Source organism: Bos indicus, chromosome 2, assembly GCF_029378745.1.
Source record: "Bos indicus isolate NIAB-ARS_2022 breed Sahiwal x Tharparkar chromosome 2, NIAB-ARS_B.indTharparkar_mat_pri_1.0, whole genome shotgun sequence".
In the NCBI taxonomy this organism is placed as follows: Eukaryota; Metazoa; Chordata; class Mammalia; order Artiodactyla; family Bovidae; genus Bos; species Bos indicus.
The window spans coordinates 89,316,959-89,337,352 of record NC_091761.1 but is presented as its reverse complement, the minus strand read 5'-3'; the positions used below and the strand labels follow the sequence as shown (position 1 = coordinate 89,337,352).

The 20,394-nt window shown below is 45.2% G+C and overlaps 1 protein-coding gene across 2 annotated transcripts in view; it reads right to left on the bottom strand.

The window, feature by feature from the left end:
- Positions 1-14,429, bottom strand: part of LOC109569328 (aldehyde oxidase 2) — a 77,723-nt gene extending 63,294 nt beyond the window's left edge. Inside the window, exons 1-8 of one of the 2 annotated variants that reach the window (XM_070769948.1) lie at positions 14,238-14,429; positions 13,412-13,469; positions 11,842-11,938; positions 10,608-10,716; positions 9,079-9,205; positions 6,919-6,980; positions 4,087-4,176; positions 1,200-1,280 (exon numbers count right to left, since the gene is read on the bottom strand). In XM_070769948.1, coding sequence (XP_070626049.1) covers positions 1,200-1,280; positions 4,087-4,176; positions 6,919-6,980; positions 9,079-9,205; positions 10,608-10,716; positions 11,842-11,938; positions 13,412-13,469; positions 14,238-14,291 — 678 coding nt within the window. In that variant the 5' untranslated portion in view covers positions 14,292-14,429. Of the gene's footprint in view, positions 1-1,199; positions 1,281-4,086; positions 4,177-6,918; positions 6,981-9,078; positions 9,206-10,607; positions 10,766-11,841; positions 11,939-13,411; positions 13,470-14,237 lie in introns of those variants that run through there. The other variant, XM_070769939.1, reaches the window with a different exon arrangement.
- Between the last annotated feature and the right edge of the window lie 5,965 nt (positions 14,430-20,394).

The window sequence follows — 20,394 nt, the reverse complement described above, 5'->3', positions numbered from 1 at the left end:
TCCTTGGTATCTCTGCACTTGCTGCCCTGCTGCCTGGATTGCTCTTCCCCACCATGACCAGTTCCTTCACCTACTTCAGCACTTTCATCAAATACTACCTTTTCAGAGATGTCTTCTCTGGCCAGATATTGAAAATTGCAACCCCCTGCATCCTATCCCCCTTCACTGTTTTATTTTGTTCTCCTTATCACTTGCTGACACACTATATAACTTATCTATTATCTGTCTATTTATCTATTTAAACTTTTTATTTTATATTAGAGTATAGCCAATTAACAATGTTGATAGTTTCAGGTACATGGCAGAGTGACTCAGCCATACACACACATGTATCCACTCTCCCCCAAACTCCCCTCCCATCCAGGCTGCCACATAACATTGAGCGGAGTTCCCTGTGCTATACAGTAGGTCCTTGTTGGTTATTCATTTAAAATATAGCAGTGTGTACATGTCCATCCCAAACTCCCTAACTATCCCTTTCCCACACACTTCCCCACTGGTAACTGTAAGTTCCTTCTCTAAGTCTGTGAGTCTGTTTCTGTATTATAAATAAATTCATTTGTATCATTTTTTAAAAGATTATTTGTATAAGGGATATCATCTATTGTCTTGTTCATTATGTGTCTCTCCAATCAAATTACAGTCTCCTTGGGGGCAGGTCCTTGGGTGAGTTTTGTTCCCTGTTGTGTATTCAGTACCTAGAACAGTGCCTGGCATGTTACTGAATGATTAGTATTTGTTGAATGTATGAATGAACATATCAGAACCCCTTCAGAAATACATATGTTATCGAATGGAACAACTGGATGTTAGAGAGGGAAGATAGAAATGCTGACAGAGGGAAGAACTGGGAGGCCCTGGAAGTGCCACTTGAGGTCAGTATCTGGGAAGGGCTGGAAAGATCGAGTTAGAAGTTGAGAAAAACTGGATTGATTGGGACAGTCAATAGGGATACAGTGCAGATGACGATGATGGAAGTAATAACAAAAATGGTTAAAATATAGCCTCAGTTGAGGCTTTGGGGAATGTGTACAGGGCATCAGCCAGGGCTGGGTGAGCCAGGCGGGGACAAGCATTCTGATTTGGTCAAGAATTTCTACAATTTGATAATTTCACAGGATGGAAAAAGTGGTTTTTAAAAACTGAGCTTATAACCAGTGACATTTCAATAAGCACATAAAACACCCAACTCCTCTTACCAAGAGTTCCGGGGGAAATATGAGCTCCTGGGTAGGGTCCAAGGGCTGGAACTCCTCTTTCACAAATAACTCTGTGCAAATCTTTATAAGGGCAGAAAAAGGTGGTTCCATCAGTCGGGGTCAATTGGAAACAGCATCATAATTCTTTACATTAATAAGGCAAAATGAACACAATAATAGCTCCGACGCTCCTTGTATGGAAAATAGTTCAAACCAAATAGTTTTAAATAAGAATTGTGTTGACACTAAAGAAAAGGATATCCTATGAACCAGTTCAAATAGTATCCTGCAAAATACAAAGACTGTCTATGAAAAACAATCAGAGGTCAATTAGTTTGGGAAATCCTCTTCACTGTGTCCGAGCCACTACTCCCTCATCTGTCAAGTTAAGATTCAAAATGCGAAAAGCTCTGAGAAGTCCTGTAATTTAAGTAAAACACGACTCTGAACATATATGCTCTTGTGTAAGCACATACACACACCCCACTTGCTTTAATAACACTAGTTGGCATTTATGGAGTGCTTACATTCCATGTGCTTTCTACACATATTAATAATTTACTTAATCCTCCCCAACAATTGTACAAAGAAAGTAAATTGCCATCTCTATTTCATCTATTAGGAAACCAAAGCACAGTGAAAAGTTACCCAAACTGCAATCCTCTCTAAATTAAGTCTGTTTTAGTTTTGGAAACACTTATTCTCAAGACATTTTCTAAAGAGTAAGGCAAATCAGGAGAGAACTGTGGGGTGTGGGGCTGGAAGGATATATAATGGGGAAACCCATGGAAGATGGGCTGGCCGAGCACGGCGGTGGGTGGGGCTGGTGGGGTGGGGGAGACAGATTTGAGTTCATTATCAGCTCTGCCACAACTTGGCTCTCGGACCCTCTCAATAGACATGTACTCAATCTTTCTAAAGATTAAATAGAAATAATACCCTATTTTAAAAAACTGAAGTATAGTTGATTTACAATGTTATACCAATCTCTGCTGTACAGCAAAGTGACTCAGTTTTACACGTATTTACATTCTTTTTAAAATATTCTTTTCCATTATGGTTTATCCTAGGGAATTAGATATAGTTCCCTGTGCTATACAGTGGGACCTTGTTGTCTATGCATTCTAAATGTAACAGTCTGTAAATACCAACCCCAAATTCCCAGTGAAATAAGGACTATTTTGAAGGGGAATTGTGACATGTAGATGAAATGACCTGACATTTGTCCAACACTCCCCTGCTTTTCCCTCTGTCTCTGTAAGGTCTTCCCAGATTCTGGAAGGAAAACTTGCATTATTCCTTGTGTAGGTCCTTAGTAGGATCCCAGACTGAGACATACCTGCCAGCATCTGAAGGACCAGTTTTTGCCTTAGCTGGAATTAGAAGTGTAGGCAGTACCTGGGGGGCAATAATGTGGTGTGTATCTATAACCTAGAAGTAAGATAGTGTCTGAGAATTAAAATGGAAAACAATGGATCTGAGCTGAGGAATTAAAATTCCCCTGAACAGGAGCTAGGCCAAGACTTCACAGTTACCCCATGGAAGACAGTAGCACAGCTTCAAGAGATGGGAGTGTCATGGGGCAGACACGTGCCATCTAGTAGGTCTACCTGATGGGTGGAGAGGGGTCTTCCCTGCTGTTCCCCTTATGATTATCAATGGCTCTGCACCCATGCTCACCAAGCAATCTTCCCCTTATATTGTGACATCCTGTGCGTGCTTTCCTACAGCAAAGGATGTGGCTCAGTGCCCATAAGATCCACCTTAAAATTGTGTTTCTCTTTATAAATGAATATTGCGGCACAGTCCAGTTTAAATATGTTCTTTTGAGTTTGGTTAGAGTGATTCAGGTGGTTGCCAGAGCCCAGTCATGTGTGCTGTGTGCTTAGTCACTCAGTTGTGACTCTTTGTGATCCCATGGACTAGCCCGCCAGGCTCCTCTGTCCATGGGGATTCTCCAGGTAAGTGGAATTGCCATGCCCTCCTCCCAACCCAGGGATCAAACCCAGATCTCCCATATTGCAGGCAGATTCTTTACCACTGAGCTACCAGGGACAGATTGAATTCCGGAGGCTACAAAATCCAGACTTTAGAATATTTTTAGCCCTCCAGGGGGCACTGATCCTCCGTGAAGTGGTTGTCCGTGGTGTAGCCTGCCTTCCTGAGGAACACCCCTCTCTTCCATTGCACAGCTTCCCCGGACAGAAATAAAGTGACAGGGGAGGCCAAGAATGGAAATAAGGTAGGTGTTAAGGGTAAAAACAAAACCAGCAGGGAATGACGGGCTCAGTTTTGTGTAAGGGCAGCTCTGTTCGTTTAGCTTTCCATGTCTACAGGGAGCAGACTCTATTTTTCCTGTCTTCTCACTAGGAATTTTCTCTAAATAATTCCTGTAAGAACTTGGCAGTGGGTCTTTTTTGGGAAACTAGCATCTGTCAGAGAGCAAAGCCAGAGACTGGGGTGTTTCAGGCTGGATGTCCCAGCTGTGGGGGCCGTGAACTCGCTGTCTGAGTGTGGACGGGCTCCCCAGCCTCCCTGAGGCAGCAGTGCCCTCTCTCTGCAGAGGGGGAGACAGTGCGAGAAGACAGGGCGGCAGGAGCCGGGTTAGGCAAGGACAGGACTCGCAGAGCTGGGGCAAGTCTTTGTTCTCTGACCTAAACCGGCTTAGGTTTTACTGTTTCAACCTTCCAGAGAGTGAAGAGGGAAATCAGAGCACGAGCTTTCAATCACCTCTTTACCCTGCTCCCAAATGGGAAGTGCTTTATTCATGCCTCCACTTTGGACGTTTGTAGAAGCAGAGAATGACCATCAGAGCGCACAAGCACAGTTTCAGCACTGTTGGTGTTAAGTGATACTCTTGGGGAGGAGACAAAGCAAAGGGACTCACGTCACTTTTCCTGCCAAGCGAGGAAGAATCATTTTCTCCCAGATCCAGGCAGCATTTTCCTGTTCCTTTCTGTTGACAGCCATTTGACTCCTAGGACAGTGAAATGCCTTGAGATGAAAAACTTAAAAACAGATATCTATTTAAAAAAGATGAAATTTTGAGTATACTGGCTTTCCTGGAGTATAATTATGTTAGCTTGTGCTATACAACAACAACGTGAATCAACTCAGTTATACATATACATATATCTCTTCCCTCTTGAGCCTCCCTCTCACCACCTGCCTCTCCTATGAAAAACTTTCTGACATGTAAATCAGTGTGTGCCTTAAAGGGCTTGGCAATTTAAATGAGGCTCCAAGCTTTTTAAGTCACTTTCGGTGGTTTCTATTGGAATAGGGATAATCAGAAGATCTTTCCTTTTTGCTTTATTTTAAAAATATGATTCAGATACAGAATATATAATATAGATAAATAATATAGATAGAATATATAATATATTCACAATATGTAATAAATAGCATAAACAATAATAAAGAATATGAAGAAATATAAAAGAAACTATCATTACTGATAAACATTTTTATATAATATATATTTGTACTATATTTATAGTTAGTACAATATGCCTTTTATTTTGACTTTTTGTTCATTTATTTACTGTCATTAAAGTCTTTAAAATATATTTTTGTTGATGGCATATTAATCTATCTTCTGGCTATTCCATAAATATATTTGTAAAATTTGCCATTGATGTATACTTAATTTTTTCCCTATATTTTATAACTACAAATAACATAAACACTTCTGTTCATTGCAGGTATAGTTTTGTGTACATCTGTGAATTTTTTTTAAGGTGAATTCCTAGTTGTAGAATCACTTGATAAGATGTTTTTCAGAGCAATAACCATTGCTAGTATCCATTCTCTGCAAGATTTGACAACATTGACTATTATCATTTATATAGGGACCTAAAAAAGAGAAAATAAAAAGAAAGACAAAGAAAGAAAGCAGTTTTGGAGCCAGGTCTCCCCACCATCTGCAATCTGTATGGCACTGACTGGGAATGAAAGGACAATCAGTGAATTTTAAAGCCGGTTTCCATTCGCTGGTTCTTTCATTTCCCATTTCTCCAACCTTACTTCTTGTATTTTATTCCTCAAATAGTCTCTCCTAAGTCTCTAGTAAAATACTTTCTTCCAGATACTTGAATTCGTTGTCTCTGCACAAATGTCTCAGGCTGGCAGCTTCCTAGTTGTGCCCAAGAAGCAAAACCAGCTGAGCCAAACCAGTAGCACTTCCTCTCTCACTCAAAACTCTGAGCTCTCATGACAGACCATGAGTGAGTGGTAACAGAGGAAGCCAGTCTCCGCTTGCTTAGCAGATAAGAGCCTTGGGTATTCCTGCTTTGGGACTCGCTTCCTTTCACCCGTTAAGGTTCCTGGGGCCTGTTGGCTGCACAGTGGGTCTCTGACTACAATTTTTCCTTTACCCCCAAAGGCTGTGCTTGGAAAGGTGGATAACATCCATGTTCCAGAGGGAGAGAGGTTGCCTTTAACTTCCTTCATTTGTATTTCACAAGTGTTTTTCCGTTTACACCAGTAATTTGATGGCTTTACAAGCCATACATTTTATTTCTCAGCTTGTCAACCACTGGCTCCCCCGTGTGGCAATAGAAGATGGGACAGGCATGGGGGATGGGCCTGGCTCTGGGGAGCGGGACACACCTGCTGGTTCATTTCTAGGCCCTTGTCCACTCTTCATGGAGCTGAGGCAAGAGCACAGATGGAGGCCCTGGCCTGGGGCTTGCTGCTCTTCCCTCCTCACCCTGGCTCTAGGTCTGTACTGTGAAGGGCCTCACACACCTGTAAACCAGCCTGCAAATCCAGATTCTGTCTACTTCCTCCCCGAATAGCCAGTGTTTGGCTTCTGGTGCACATGCTGGCTGTTATGATCTTCTCGAGGAAGATGGACTGGGGGAAGAGGCCTGTTCCTGGGAATGGGGTCAAGACCATGTCTGGAGCATAGTCCAGAAAAGGGTGAAGGCTTGAAGTGAACAAGTCACTTTGGCCCTGTGGCCTCCTGAGATTGGCTGTAAGGGGACCGGAGAGGGGTTCTCTGAAGTTTGGGATCCTCCTTGCTTGGGTCTAAGGGTGGTACTGCCTATGTCCTTCCTGCCCTCTGCAGAGGGTGATCAGATGTGTTTGATCTCCCTGGCAAACACTATTTGTAGTGTCGAGGGCATCCTCGATACAGTAGTAAATACGTGCTGAGTTTTAAGTGAGTCTTGAGTTCAAGACTTTGCTACCTGCCTTCAATTTCTCATTTGATTTTCACAGCAGCCCAGTGAGGTGTCACTATTTGGTGGGGGAATCTCTCTGCACTCTGGTAGTTGGGGTGAAGTTTGGATTCTACTATGCCATTTTGGCTTCTTTATTTGCTCACACTTTCCCAGCTGGTCTGGATTCCTGGCACTAACCTTGCCTCCCCCAGGCAAACTCCGTGTCTTTGCTTGTCTCCTTGAGTTTGCTGGAGACCTCCTCCCTGTCCTGTCCCGACGCCTTGCTGAAATCGTCATGGAAGATGTCTAGCTGGCTGGCTAGATCACCTGGCTTTCTGGTGGTGTGATGTCGAGGGTGAAAAGTAGTATAACACCCACCCTTCCCTCAACAAAGAGCTCAGACTCCTGTGAGTTAGATGGAGCTATTGATAACTCAGTCAGTCTTCCTTACGATCTATTTGCATGGTCTAAAAACGCGACTCCTGTGTTCCCAGACTAGACCATTTGTCACCGTCATTCTTGCTCTGTGGGTGCCCCCGCAGCCCCCTACTCACCAAACAAAAGGTCTTCCCACTTGCGAGAATTGGCCGATACCCAGTGCAGCGGCACAGGTTACCTAATCAGAGAAAAAGCAAAGTTATCAGTATGTTTTATTTTTAGTGATTTTTACTTTATTTTTCTTTAGAAAGTTGGACAGGTGTTTGTTTTTGAGGATATTTGAATATCTGCTAGGCTGTTCACTGCTTTTTCCTTCCTCTTAGATAATACCCTTCCCGTCACCTCAATTCTAGTTTTATTCTGTTTGAAAGAAGACGATAGTCTATCTGGTGAGCTCAGTTGCATCCATCTATTAAATTATTCATTCATTCAACGTGTATCTGTTGACAACAACTATATTTCAGATACTATGTAAGATGTAAGTGATCCTAAAACAGGAAAATATGCATTGTTTCTAAGGCTGTATATGAGCGAGGTATCATGCCTTGACAGCTTGTTAGTAGAGCCCCTCAGTGGACATTAGGTCATTGCTTCAGAATTTCCTAGGGTATTTGTTTAAAATGCAAATCTCTGGCCTTTCTCCAATTCTAAATCAGAATGTCTGGGGACAAGCCCAGGAATCTGCGTTTAAGAGGTCTGTGGTGATTCTATTGCATGGGAAAGTACGAGAGCCTCAGGTTTCCAAGGGATGAAGGTGCGGGGGAGGCTGCGGTGGAGGAAGGTTAGTGTGGAATCGAGGTCATCTGGAGAGGCTTCACAAAGAAGCTCATGCTGAAGGATGAGAAAGAAATGGATTGATGGAGAGCACGGGAGGGGCACTCGGGGTTCACGGAACAGTGCAGGCAAAAGTGGAAACGTGCAGAGGATGGAGGGCTGAGAGGAGACTGGCCAGTAGGGAGTCACACAGCTGAGGAGGAAGAATGAGTTCGGGAGGCCAGCTGTTGGGCTTCTCTGAATGCCGGGGGAAGGCAGGTGGGTGTGGTCATGTGAGGGATGAGGACTTGTTGAAGGACCTCACGTAGTGGAAGGACCTAAGGAAGGCAGGATTTTAGATGACTTGTTTGGATGTCCTGTAACGGAGCAGAGAGAGTAAAGGAAGTCCACTATAACTGGAAGACTAGGAGAGTGTGTGGGGCTTAGACTTCAGGCCTCAAACTAAGGATTTATGTGTCTAACAGATGTATTGTTTAGTGATGGTTGATGACCCAGTGTGAGGTTTGTTGAGAGGAAGCAGAAGATGCTGTGTATGTGAATACACGCGTGCATGCGTGCATGCACAGTTGCGTCCAACTCTTTGTGACCCCATAGACTGTAGCCCTCCAGGCTTCTTTGTCCATGGAATTTCCCAAGAATATTGGAGTGGGTTGCCATTTCCTACCCCAAAGGATCTTCCTGACCCCAGGATCAAACCTGCGTCTCTTCCATTGGCAGGTGGGTATTTACCACTAGCGCCACCTGGGAAACCCATGAGGTTTCCTGCAAAAAGGATATGTCTATGAACTCCTCTTTAGTAACTTAAACCCATTGTAAATTTGAAAAGATCCTTTCAATATGTGAAGAGCTGTGTTATGGGTTGAATCGTGTCCCCAGAGATGTGCTAAGATATCTTTGGAACCTGTGAATGTGACCTTATTTGAAATTCTGCAGAGCTGCAGATGTAATCAGGTGAAGAGGAAGCCCTACTCATCTTAGGGTAGGCCTTAATCCAGTGGCTGGACTAGAAAAAGAGGGAAATCTGGACATAGATACACAGGGGAGAAGGCCATATGTAGATGGAAGAAGAGATTGGAGTGATGAATCTCTAAATCAAGGAGGGCCAGGACTGCTGTCAGCCACTAGAAGCTGGAAAGACGAAAGGAAAAGTCTCTTCTAGGGCCTTGATTTCAGACTCTTTGCCTCCAGAACCATAAGAGAAGAAATTCCTGTTGTTTTCTTTTCCCAAGTTTGTGGTGCTTTGTTATGACAGCCCAAATGAAGGCAGCCAGGTAAAGTCACTGGGTAGGGAAGAGAAAGCAGGGTGTTAAGATGGGGGTGTGGGCCACTTGTTTGCGGAGCAAGTGCTTTGGTGAGCAGCTGCTAAGCTTGACATTCTCTGCTCCTGGTGAAAACAGTTACTTCAGAAACAATTGAGGGGGTCCCTGAGTGGGGCTGGGGTGGCATGGTAGGGGGAAGCACAGCGTGACACATGCCCCCGCCTAGCCTCAGGTCAGACCTACCCCCCAGGGCTTCCAGCAGTTGCTCCTCAGAGGGCTGTGGGTGGTTCCTCAGCAGCGTGTACATGGACATCACCATCCCAGGGGTGCAGAAGCCGCACTGGGTACCGTGGCTCTTGGCAATCCTCTCCTGGAAGGACACAGGCATGGTCACAGGCCCTGACTTCCCACTGTCACCTCCTCCCACCAGGGTCCACGTCAAGCGTCTCCCTTGTCACAGTGGGACCTCCTCCCTGAGCAGTGCACCCTCACCTCGGGCAGAGTCGGCCAGCATCCCCTTTCCTTGGCTGCTCCCAGGGGAGGTGAGCCGGCAACCGTGTCCTAGCATTACGGTTGCTTTTCAAGCTCAAATGTCCAGATCCCTCTAACAGGAAATTATTGGTGCACAACCTCCATTCCCAGAGTGAGAATTCTCCAGAAATCAGTAATGACAAGGAATGTGTGTGTAATTAAAAAACAGTTTTATCGAGCACCTCCACGTCTTTCCCAGCTTGGTTCTGAGCAGGGGTCACCTCTTTCTGAGTAACTGAGAGACCCTCCACTATGGAGCTTATATTACTCTCTTCTCCAAATTCTTCTGTGTGGATCAAAAGGAGCTCTGCTTTCCAAGGTCCAAGATTCGGGTCTGTGCTCTAGGTCCTGGCTGTTTAGAGTGCAGTCGGGTCTGTGTTCTAGGTCCTGGCTGTTTAGAGTGCAGTCGGGTCTGTGTTCTAGGTCCTGGCTGTTTAGAGTGCAGTCCGTGGACTGGCAGTGGTGTTGTTGGTCCCACCTGTGATCTTGTAGGAAATGTGGAACCTCAGGTCTCTGTTTTAAACCTCCTGAATCAAGATCTGCATTTTTAGAAAGCTCCTGGCTGATTGGTTTTTAGGCATATTAAAGCTTGAGAAGGCTTGCTCTGGATGCAGATCTTAGTGTAATCCTAGGATTTGGGCTTATCGGTCTCGGGGTAAGCATCTTCTCTGACATTCTCAGAGACTCTAGTAAACTCTGCTGGGTCTTTTGCCTTTGCTGACATTCCTGGAATTGATTCTTATGATTAAATTCAGTTGACTCCTGCCTGGTCGTACTTGCAGCGTTAGTGTGTCTGAATGTATGACTTCCCGAACCCCTGTGCCGATGACTGAGAGATTGGTGTGTTTCTGCCCATACGTGTCACAGTACTCTTAAAACTCCATACCAGAGGGAATAAACTTAAACTTTACCCTGTCATCCTCAAGATATTTTATTCTATGCATAGTACCCTCTGTGTAATATTTATTCTGCATTGCAGTCTAATATGCATTAATTAATATTTTGATCATGCTGTTACTATTCAAGCAGACAAAATAAGAAGAAAGATGATCAGCTAATGAAATATGGATGTATTTCTAGCTTTGTTTTAAGTCATTTAACAGATATTATTATCTGGATCAGGGTGTATCTAAAGCTTCTACTTTCTGGACCACAACGTAGAAGCCCTAGGAGGCACAGTCAACACAGCTTTGATTACAAAGATAGGGTTAAGAAGTGAGAAAATTGGGATGTGCTCTTACCTGCACGGGGTGAAGCCTGGTTTTCATGCTTCCAACACCTTCCACAGTGGTGACAGCAGCCCCATACAGAGAGCAGATGGGCACCAGGCAGGCGGTGACAGAGAAGTGTCTTAATGTGAGAAGCACAGGGAAAATCAACAGGAGTAACACAGTTCTGCCTGGTGGGAATGTGGGAACGAAGAAGCGTAGCAGAACCCCTCCCCTCAACCAGCCTGTCATTCAGTCTAGAGGGGGGCGAACTGGAGAGGTGACCAGGAGGGAGAATGAGAGTCCTCTCTGCTGACTCTCTATCATCTGTAATAATTGGGGTTCTTAGGGGGAATATGGGCATTCTGAACCTCAGAAACCCTTTCCAAGCCCAGAACAGACCCAGCTGGATCTGGATGCAGTGGGTATGGACTTGTCTCATCAGGAATAATTTGGATGTCAATTATTACTCATTACAGCATTGATCCCATAACAGGCAAAAGGCCCACCTTGTCTTTTAACCATATTTGAGAATTTTTTTGACTGTTTATCTTAAACTCTGTATAAGGTTATTTAGAAAAGTTGGAAAGCCTGTGTCCTGAGGCCATTTTTTGCAATCTTGGGCCAGCAGATTTGGGAGCAGTCCAAGTACTGGAATCCGGCCCTTAATGAGATGCTGAAATCATGGGCCGGGTTCAGTTCAACAGTAAAAACAGCCAGAAAATGTGGGCCTGAGTTCTTGTTCTATGGCTTACTAATTGTATGACTGAACAAGTCACTTCATCTTTCTGAACCTCAGTTTCCTCACCTGTCAAATGAATGTTTGGCCTAAATTGGAGTTTCTTTTTTTTTTTGGCCACACCACACAGCATGAGGGATCTGCAGCATGCCAGATCTTCCTCCAACAGGGATCAAACCTGTGTCCCTTGCAGTGGAAGCACAGAGTCTTAACTGCTAGATCACCAGGGAGGTCCCTAAGTTGGGGTTTCTTAACTGGGATGCATCAATGGGCCTTGGGAGATCCATGGCCCCCTGGAAACTGTGTAAAACATTATTAGTTTCTTTTTGTGATTAATTTTGATTGGAGTATAGTTGTTTTACAGTGTTGTGCATTAGTAGTTTTTGTAAAAGCACAAGCTTTTATCAGATTTTCAGAGAGGTCTAAGACCTAGAGAGAGTTAGAATCACAAAGCTGGAAGGCCTTTGAGATCGTCCTCAGCTGTGAGAGGAGATTGCGAGCCTGACCTCCGGGCATCTGTGTGGATACCTTATCTCCTGGGACGTGGGGTCTCGCTTAGACACCATCACGGTGCAGGCACCGCAGCCTCCTCTTCCGCAGGCGTACTTGGTTCCGGTGAGGCGCACTGGGAGGGCCGGTCAAGGAAAGCCTCCTGGTGGACATGTCGCCGCCATTAGAGCTTCCTCCCTAGGGTGTTGCTAGTGAGGAAAGTCTCCTTCGTGGAGTGAGATGCAGGTCTGAGAAGACATTTCCCTGCCTCCAAGCCTCAGTTAAGACCAGTCTGTGTCTTACTAGCTGTGTGACGCTGCACACACAAACCTCTCCCTACCTGTTTCCTCACTAGCAATGAGGGAAAAGCACTATCTACTTGATCTTCACAGGCTTATCATAAGCATCTTGTCAGATAACAGAAGTAAAAGCCCTTAGAAAAATCCTATTTCATTATAGGTAGTCTTCTGGGTTCCAATTAATGTAATTGGAAGAGAAGTACTTATTTTTATCAGGTTAATGTATTGCTAGATCTTCTCAGTTATTTGTATTGCATTTGAAACCCAGTCAGTGAGCCTTCAGAGAAACTCGCATCCTTATTTTCGTGCCCCACCTGGAGTACCTTTCTGCTCCCTCTTGGTCCAGGTCCAATCCCAAGGCCCAGCCTCTGCTCCTCTCTTAAGTCATCTTTCTCCCTGATTGTGGTTCATTTCCACATAGTTTATGGATTGGATAAACTAGTAATTAACTAGACTGGCTAAGAAGACTTTGGAATCACTGGCTTTTTAAAAAAAAGCCATATGGCTTGTTCATCTAAATTAAGTCATAACCAGAAATGCTTATCAGAGAGTATGTGAATGAGTTGGAGTGGGCTGAGTGTACCTGGAGAGCTTGGGCTCCCTTTTAGATGGAGGATGACAGACAAGCCCCACTCAGCTCTAAGCAAGATTGCTGCCAGGTAAGAATGACTGTTTTTCATGAGAAACTCCTATTTCTTTTTTTAATGAGATTTCCTAATTTTCAAACATTTGACAGTGAGTGATAACCATGTGGGCTTTTAAACAAAACTTGTAATGTCTCTTTTTAAAAAATTTGGCTTCTTCGAAAGATCCACTAGATTTATCAATTAAAATGTGTTAGCCATTATGAAAATCTAAATTTCAGAATATAGAAAGTTGAGGGAAAACCTCTTGTGAGAAAATAGATGTTGAGAAAGGTAATCTTCTCCTATGACACGTGCTCTCCCTAAATCTGGAGAATTTGGTTTTCCTCCAGGGTAAGGTACCTGCAAAACAAACCTCTCTTATATAACCACCCTCTTGGGAAGCTGGAAGGCCCTTAAAGGAATAATTAGTGCTGAAGGAAAGAGCTTAGCTTCTATTTCATGGCTATTAAATCAAGATATAAGAAACTCTGGGGAAACTTCATCCTTTTCAAATAGCTCAATTAACTTAATATCCTTAGAACCATTGCCAAGAGCAAAAAGAGAATGAGGGCCAAGGGGCTTGGCTGTTTGCAGATAGGGAAGTTTGATTAATTTTCATAATCACAGCTAGCCTAAGCTTTAAGGCAAACACAGACCTGGCCAAGACTCTGGCCAAAAGGATCCAGTTCTTTCTTAGGAAGCTCAAGAGAGTGACTTCTGGGTCTGCATTCCTTTCAATCACCTGCATTGGAAACAGAGAGGAGACTATTATGGGGATTGAATGGATGACCCAGTGAGACTCAGGAGACATAGAGACAAAAACTTGATCTCGGGGTTGGGAAGATCCCCTGAAGGAGGGCATGGCAACCCACTCCAGTATTCTTGCCTGGAGAATCCCATGGACAGAGGAGACTGGTGGGCTACAGTCCAAGAGGTCACAAAGAGTCAGACACAACTGAAGTGACCTAGCACACATGCACATATCAACTAATTCTGTATAATGGAAACTGAACAGAAAAATTAAGTTCATAAATAGAAAAATAAAGAATGCTCCACTTCTTATCCTCCTGAATTTGAGAATCAAAATACATTGCTAGAATAGAGTGCTTCTGGTGTATTGGGCCCAGCGCTGAGGTCCTCTATAAGCATTTTAGAGGTTTCTAATCAATGAAAGAAGCATCTCTCTTTCGATCTCTACAATAGTCATAAAGACGGGCACCCTGAGACTCAGGGAAGTGAAGTGACTTGTAGAAGGTTGTGCAGTAAACGGTGGAGCTGGATTGGAACCCAGGCCAGGTGACATGAGGCACGTGTCTTTACCCCCAGTGCTCTATCACCTCTCCCACTCCCTGGTGGAATGTAGAACAGGCCGAAGTAGACTGGTTCCCAGTCTCTGGCTTCTTGTCCCTGATTGGAGGGGGTCTCAACCCAAACAGGTCACATGTGCTTCCCTCAGGCTAGAAGTTTCCTGCTGACTCTGCAAACTGTGGTGGTGATACCCAACACTTACCTTCCTCCCGTTCACAAAGAAAACCAGCTCATCCGATCTCGATGGGCAAGGCATTGCGCCTGGAGATGAAGTTTCGCCTTACAGCTCTAGGGGGAGTGCTCTCTGGAGCCAGCCTTAGAAACGAGCAGACAAGATTTAGGTCCAAGCAACTGAAATCTCTCCTGGTGTGGAAGCAGACAGTGTGGAGCCCCAGGGAGCAGAGCAAGGGGGTGGAGACTACCTGGCTTCATGGCCTTTTAAGTCGAGGGCATCTCTGTGGCCCAGCCTCCCAACTCTGCCTCACTTGGCCTTCCACCAATCCTGGCTTCCCCCAGGCTTGGGCTGGAAGGCATGCTTCCAGCCCATGCCTCTTCTTGCATCCTTGGAAGTTGGAGGGCTTCACTGTGAAAACTATAAACAACTGTCTAAACTCAAAGCCCCTCTGCGTGCTAACTCAGCTCCAGGAACAAGTCCTGGATGGATTTTCTCCTCTGAGAGAGCTAGCAGTGGGCTTTCTGAGACCTCCCACTTTCCCCAACCTTTTTCTAATTCTAGCTGCAGAAATGTCTCCTCATAGGGAATCATGTGAACCAGTCCAGTCTGTGCCCTGACATGGAGGTGTGGGATATCTCATCCACTTAGCTCCTTGATGCCCTTCCTCTCCACCTACAGGATTATTCCACTGGAAAAGAGTGTCTAGTTTAGTCAGCCACTCAACAGATAAATAAACTGGGGCCCAGATAGGTGATGGCATTCCCTGGTGGCCCAGATGGTAAAGAATCTGCCCTGCAATGCAGGAGACCTGGGTTTGATCCCTGGATTAGGAAGATCCCTTGGAAAAGGGAATGGCTTACCCACTCCAGTATTCTTGCCTGGAGAATTCCATGAACAGAGGAGCCTAGTAGGCTGTAGTCGATGGGGTTGCAAAGAGTTGGACATGACCAAGCCACTGAACTCAAGTGACATCAGTAACTCAGGGTCATGCAAGAGTAAATGGCAAAATGGGAACTAAAACCAAGCTCTCTGGCTTAAAACATCTGACAGATTCATTACTTAAAAAAAAAATATCCTTTTTGATCTGTTTGAAGAATTCCAGTTAGATATCTATGGATAAAATCAAGCAGTTCTTATTCTTTCAATGAAATGAATGCCCAGGGTTGGCCTCATGGATGGATGAAGCAGGTCCTTCGTGCCTGTGTGGTCTGGTTTCAGGAGAGAAGGCAAGACCTCTCTGTTCGCTAGCCCTTCCTGGCTCACCGATGTTATCAACCCCTTGTCTTAGGTGAACTCAATGTGTGCCGATGCCTCAGGCCAGGGATAGTGAAGACCTGGCAACCTCCTGACCTGGCTGATTGAGGAAGATCCTTTTTCCCACTTCCTGGTGGCTCAGCAGTAGAGTCTGCCTGCCATGCAGGAGCTGCAGGAAACGCAGGTTTGATCCCTGGGTTGGTAAGATCGCCCGGAGGAGGGCATGGCAACCCACTCCAGTATTCTTGCCTGGAGAATCCTATGGACAGAGAAGCCTGGCAGGCTACAGTCCATGGGGTCACAAAGAGTCAGATATGACTGAAGTGACTTAGCACGCATGCATGCTCTTTCCCAGTTGATCTGGATGTGGCTTCAGATTCTTTCCAGCAGAGCTAGTCCAGAAAACACTTCCTGGTTGAAGGGAGCTGACAGCTTCCAACTGTCTTCACAGCTCTAATTCCTGGGTCGCAGGCATACCTGCTTCATATACCTGTGGAGACAAGTGTTCACACCCATGTGTACGTGTATGGGTATGTATGTGGTGTTTCACATGTGTTAGAAAGTTGTTGAATAAATGCACAACAGGGCCATGGGAGAAGTTGGAGATCACACTGCGAACTAGGTAAGACCTTCAGGTCAGCCCTTTTTAAAAAATAATTTTATTTATTGATTTATTTTGATTGTGCTGGGTCTTTGTTGCCATGAGGGCTTTTTTGTGGGCTACTCTGTAGTTGCGGTGCTCAGGTTTCTTATTGCAGCGGCTTCTCTTGTTGTGGGGCATGCACTCTAGGGAGTTCAGGCTTCAGTAACTGCAGCATGTGGGCTCAGTAGCTGGGGCTCCCAGGGTCTAGAGCACAGACTCAGTAATTGTGGTGCATGGGCTTAGTTGCTCCACAGCATGCGGGATCTTCCCGGATCAGGGATTGAACCCTTGTCTCCTGCATTGGCAGGTGAATTCTTTACCACTGAGCCACCAAGGAAGCCCCCAGGTCAGCCTTTTTGATCCTGACATTTTCTGCTACAAATACCCCAGTAGCCCTCTGAGGCCTGGAGCCTATGGAGCATAAGTTCCAAACTCCTCAGCCTAGTGTCCAAAGCCTTCTACCATCTGTCCTTGTTTCAGGCTTCAGACTCTCTTTCTCTTCAGAAAAGTCTCCTGCTCCAGCCAAACTATCCCCTCATCATCATTCCTCCGCTTAACCTTGGCATTTCTCTCTTGGGAACCTTCCAGTGGTCCCCACTGCACTTAGCAAAACCTCACAGGCTTTCTGAGGAGGCCCGTGGGACGGGCCCATACCCTCTCTGAGACCAGCTTCATCGCTTCCTCCCTTGGTTGTCGTCTCTGCTACACTGGCCTTCCCCTGCTTCTTGAACGTACGGAGTTCTTTCCTGTCCTAGGCTTTGGTGCGTGTGACCCTTTCCACCTCGACTTCTCTTCTCTCTGATGTTGGCCTGGCGGTGCCTTCTTGCTACTTGGGTCTGAGCTCTTACCTGACCTTCTCGTCTGAAGGAGCACTCTCCTAACCACTGTTTCATATTCTTCATGGTACTTCATCCACTAACGTGGATGCTTCTTTACCTGTTATTTGCTTTCTCCACTGGAAGGTGAGCTCCCTGAGGGCACCACTGTCTCTCGGGCCTGGAATGGTGCTGACCACAGAGTAATTGCCTATTGAACAACTGTTGAGTGACTGAAGAAGGCACTTCTATGTCTGTAGGGACAGCAACCCTGCTCCTGCCTCCCTGTGATTGTTTGTCTTCCTACCCTCCCCCTTCTCTGTTTATCATCAAGAAGAGAAGCAAACCTCCCTTCTCTCCTTTCTCTCAATTCCTTTAAAATCATCTGCATTTCCAACCGATTGCTTCTTTACTTTCCACTGAATAAACTGGGAACCAGGAAACTAGTCTCTAATCTGTTACTAATAGTCGGTTGTCTTATTAGTGTCTGTATCTCATTTTTCCAATTATGTAATACTCTCCTGGAGGTTAAATAGCTGGCTGTGTTCCCCACGATACTCAGCATGGATGATGACTTGTTCATTGCAGGGCTTCGTCAATGCCTGACTGATTACTCCAGATACTTTAACTGAAGGAGGCGTCAGTGATCATTCATTCATTTGGGTTGGTCAAAAAGTTCATTTGGGTTTTTCATTACATTTATGGAAAATCCCGAACAAAGTGTTTGGCCAACCCAGTATTAAGCACAATGGGGAACAAGATCTACTGGTTTTCCTTCTCCAGAGACTTTATGGTTCATATGAGAAACAATTTACATGTAACTGAAATCAACCATTGTGAGAAGCATAGAACAGGGAGATTAGCTTTGTTTGGGGAGAGGAATCAGAGAAGGCCTCCCTGAGGAAGGGACTAGGAGCTGATTCCATGAGAAATGGGAATGGAGCGGAGCAAAGAGAGGGAAAGGGGCATGTGGAGAAGCTCTTCCTCTGGCTGCTTCCGCTGAGGGCAAGACTGACACAGGCATTGTTATGGGTCCACAGTGTGTTCACTATCTTACCCTGTCCTTGTCATTTGTTATTTTTTGGCCTGGACTTCTAGCAGTAGAAGCATGGAGTCCTCACCACTGGATTGTTAGGGAATTCCCTTACTCTGCTCTTTAAAACAGGGTAGCCAGTGCTTGCAAAGAGCACATGGTTCCCATTTACAGGAGCATGGCCACTGCCAACAAAAAGCATGTTGCTTGAACATATTTATAAGAACGCTTCCCTGGTGGTTCAATGGCTAAGACTCTGCACATCCAATGCAGGGGGCCGGGGTTCGATCCCTGGTTGGGGAACTAGATCCCATCTGCTGCAAATAAGAGTTTGCATGCTGCAACTAAAGATCCTGCATGCCACATGAATCAACAAATAATTTTAAAAAGGAACAAGTATTCATAAAAAAATATTTATAGGAATAACTCCTTCAGCATCAACAGAAGGCACAAGCATTAAATGGAGAAGATCAGTGTTAGAATACTGAAGTCAGATTACAGTGTTAGAGTTGGAAGGTCTAAATTCTTTGGATTAGGCAACCAAATTCATTAATTTCTGGGAATCTGGAAACCTATCTTGAAATGCTTTAGAGAAGTCTTTTTCCAAACATGTTTCAGCCGGGCAAAGTTTTGTTTGAATGATATCCTGAGAAGTGTAAACAAATTTTAAAAAGTCACTGTGTAGCCTGGAGGGCTGGGGTGAGGCCTAAAGTCCTCACATTTTCTCTCCTTCAGAAGCTCTTGGGGCTCTGGGGAGCTGAGTCTAAAGATCACTCAGGGCAGAGTGACCAAAGGCTGTTCCCCGTAGAAAGGCAAGAGGATGTCTGCCAAATTTTTCTGATTCTCAGATCTTATTCAAAACAGTGGGGGAAAAAGCAACCACTGATTTTTTTTTTAATTTAATGAAAGGGGGAGATTGAATTTCATTACTTTCAAATAGATTGTTCTTGTGAGTGAGAAAAGTTCCACGTCTATTGACCCAGGTACTTGTATGTTTGTTATAAAAAAAGGTCTTAGGAGTTAACATCAAAGAATTCCTGTTACCCAATGAAAGGATTACTGTTGGAAATGATACTGCCCTCCCCAACAATTGAAACACACCTGTTTCTGGGGAAAAAGCTGTAACAAGTGTTGCCTGCTGATGTATATGGGAAAGTACTGGTTACTGCTTTTGGGGTGTCCCTTCTGTGTGAGCTCTTTGAAACCCAGAGATGGAACATGGGCAAGCAGACTGACAGTGGTCACTTTGAAGACCCCCTAGGCAGGTCATTAAATGACCTTGGGTTGGTTATTACATGTCCATATTCCAGACCCCCCCCCCCCCCCCATTCTCAGCCTGTTTGGCTGTGAGACCCCTTCCCTGCCCCTTCCAGCTAGGCTTGTGGGAAGTAAGGCCTGGGGCTGTGTGGGGGAGGAGTGCTAGGCTGGGGAAGAACCTGGAAATCTTTATCTTGAAGACCATGAATCTGGAGGACAGCTGTCCTCTGGGTTGTGGGTGAAGCATGGAGAGGATATTTGACTTTGGTGTGAATAGGAGATCAGGGGCCACATGGGCTGTCTGAGCCCTTCCTTCCCATGTGTCTGGGCAATTATGAGGGGAATCAAGGGGCTGTAGGGCTGTGTGGCCGCCTCTAGTCTCCTAAGCAGGGCACTGGCCCTGCTTCTGTCCTACCAGCCCATGGGGTGGATCAGGAACATGTTGGCTTCTATAATCTGTTGCCTCTTAGGTATCCCAGTAACTAGGTGGGAGCCCAGTGAGCTGACAAATAAAATTTTAAGGAGGCCAGTTGGGGACTGAGCTGCATGCATTTCCCAATTGTGATCTTATTTGGAAACAGTGTCTTCATAGATGTAATTAAATGAAGATGGGTCACACTGGACTAGGGTGGGCTCTAAATCCAGTGACTGGTGTCCTTATAAGGAGAGGTAGATTTGGAGACAGACATACAGGGAGGGAAACAGACGTCTGAGGATGAAGGCAGAGACTGATGTGTCCTTAGGCCAGGGAACACTGAGGACCGCAGGCAGCCACCACAACCTAGAGAGGCAAGAAAGACTGTCTCTCAGCATTCAGGGGAAGAATGGTCCTTTTGACACTGTGATTTCAGACTTACAGCCTTCAGAACAGTGAGAAGATGAATATCTGTTGTTTTAAGCCAGTCAGTGTACGGTATTTTGTTAGAGCAGCCCTTGGGAATTCATACATACCCGAGAGTTAGAGAGAGGATCATTCAAAACAGAACATACTATTGTCATCTCCAATGGACTAAGACAACCCCTGCCCTCAAGACTTTCTCAAGGGAAAAAACCAACCAACCAACCAACAATTCAGTCGATGGAGGCAGATTGGAGCGATGTGTCTACAAGCCAGGGAACACCAAGGAATGCTGGCAGCCACCACCAGCTTGGGAGAGACAAGGAAACCCACATTAGTGACTT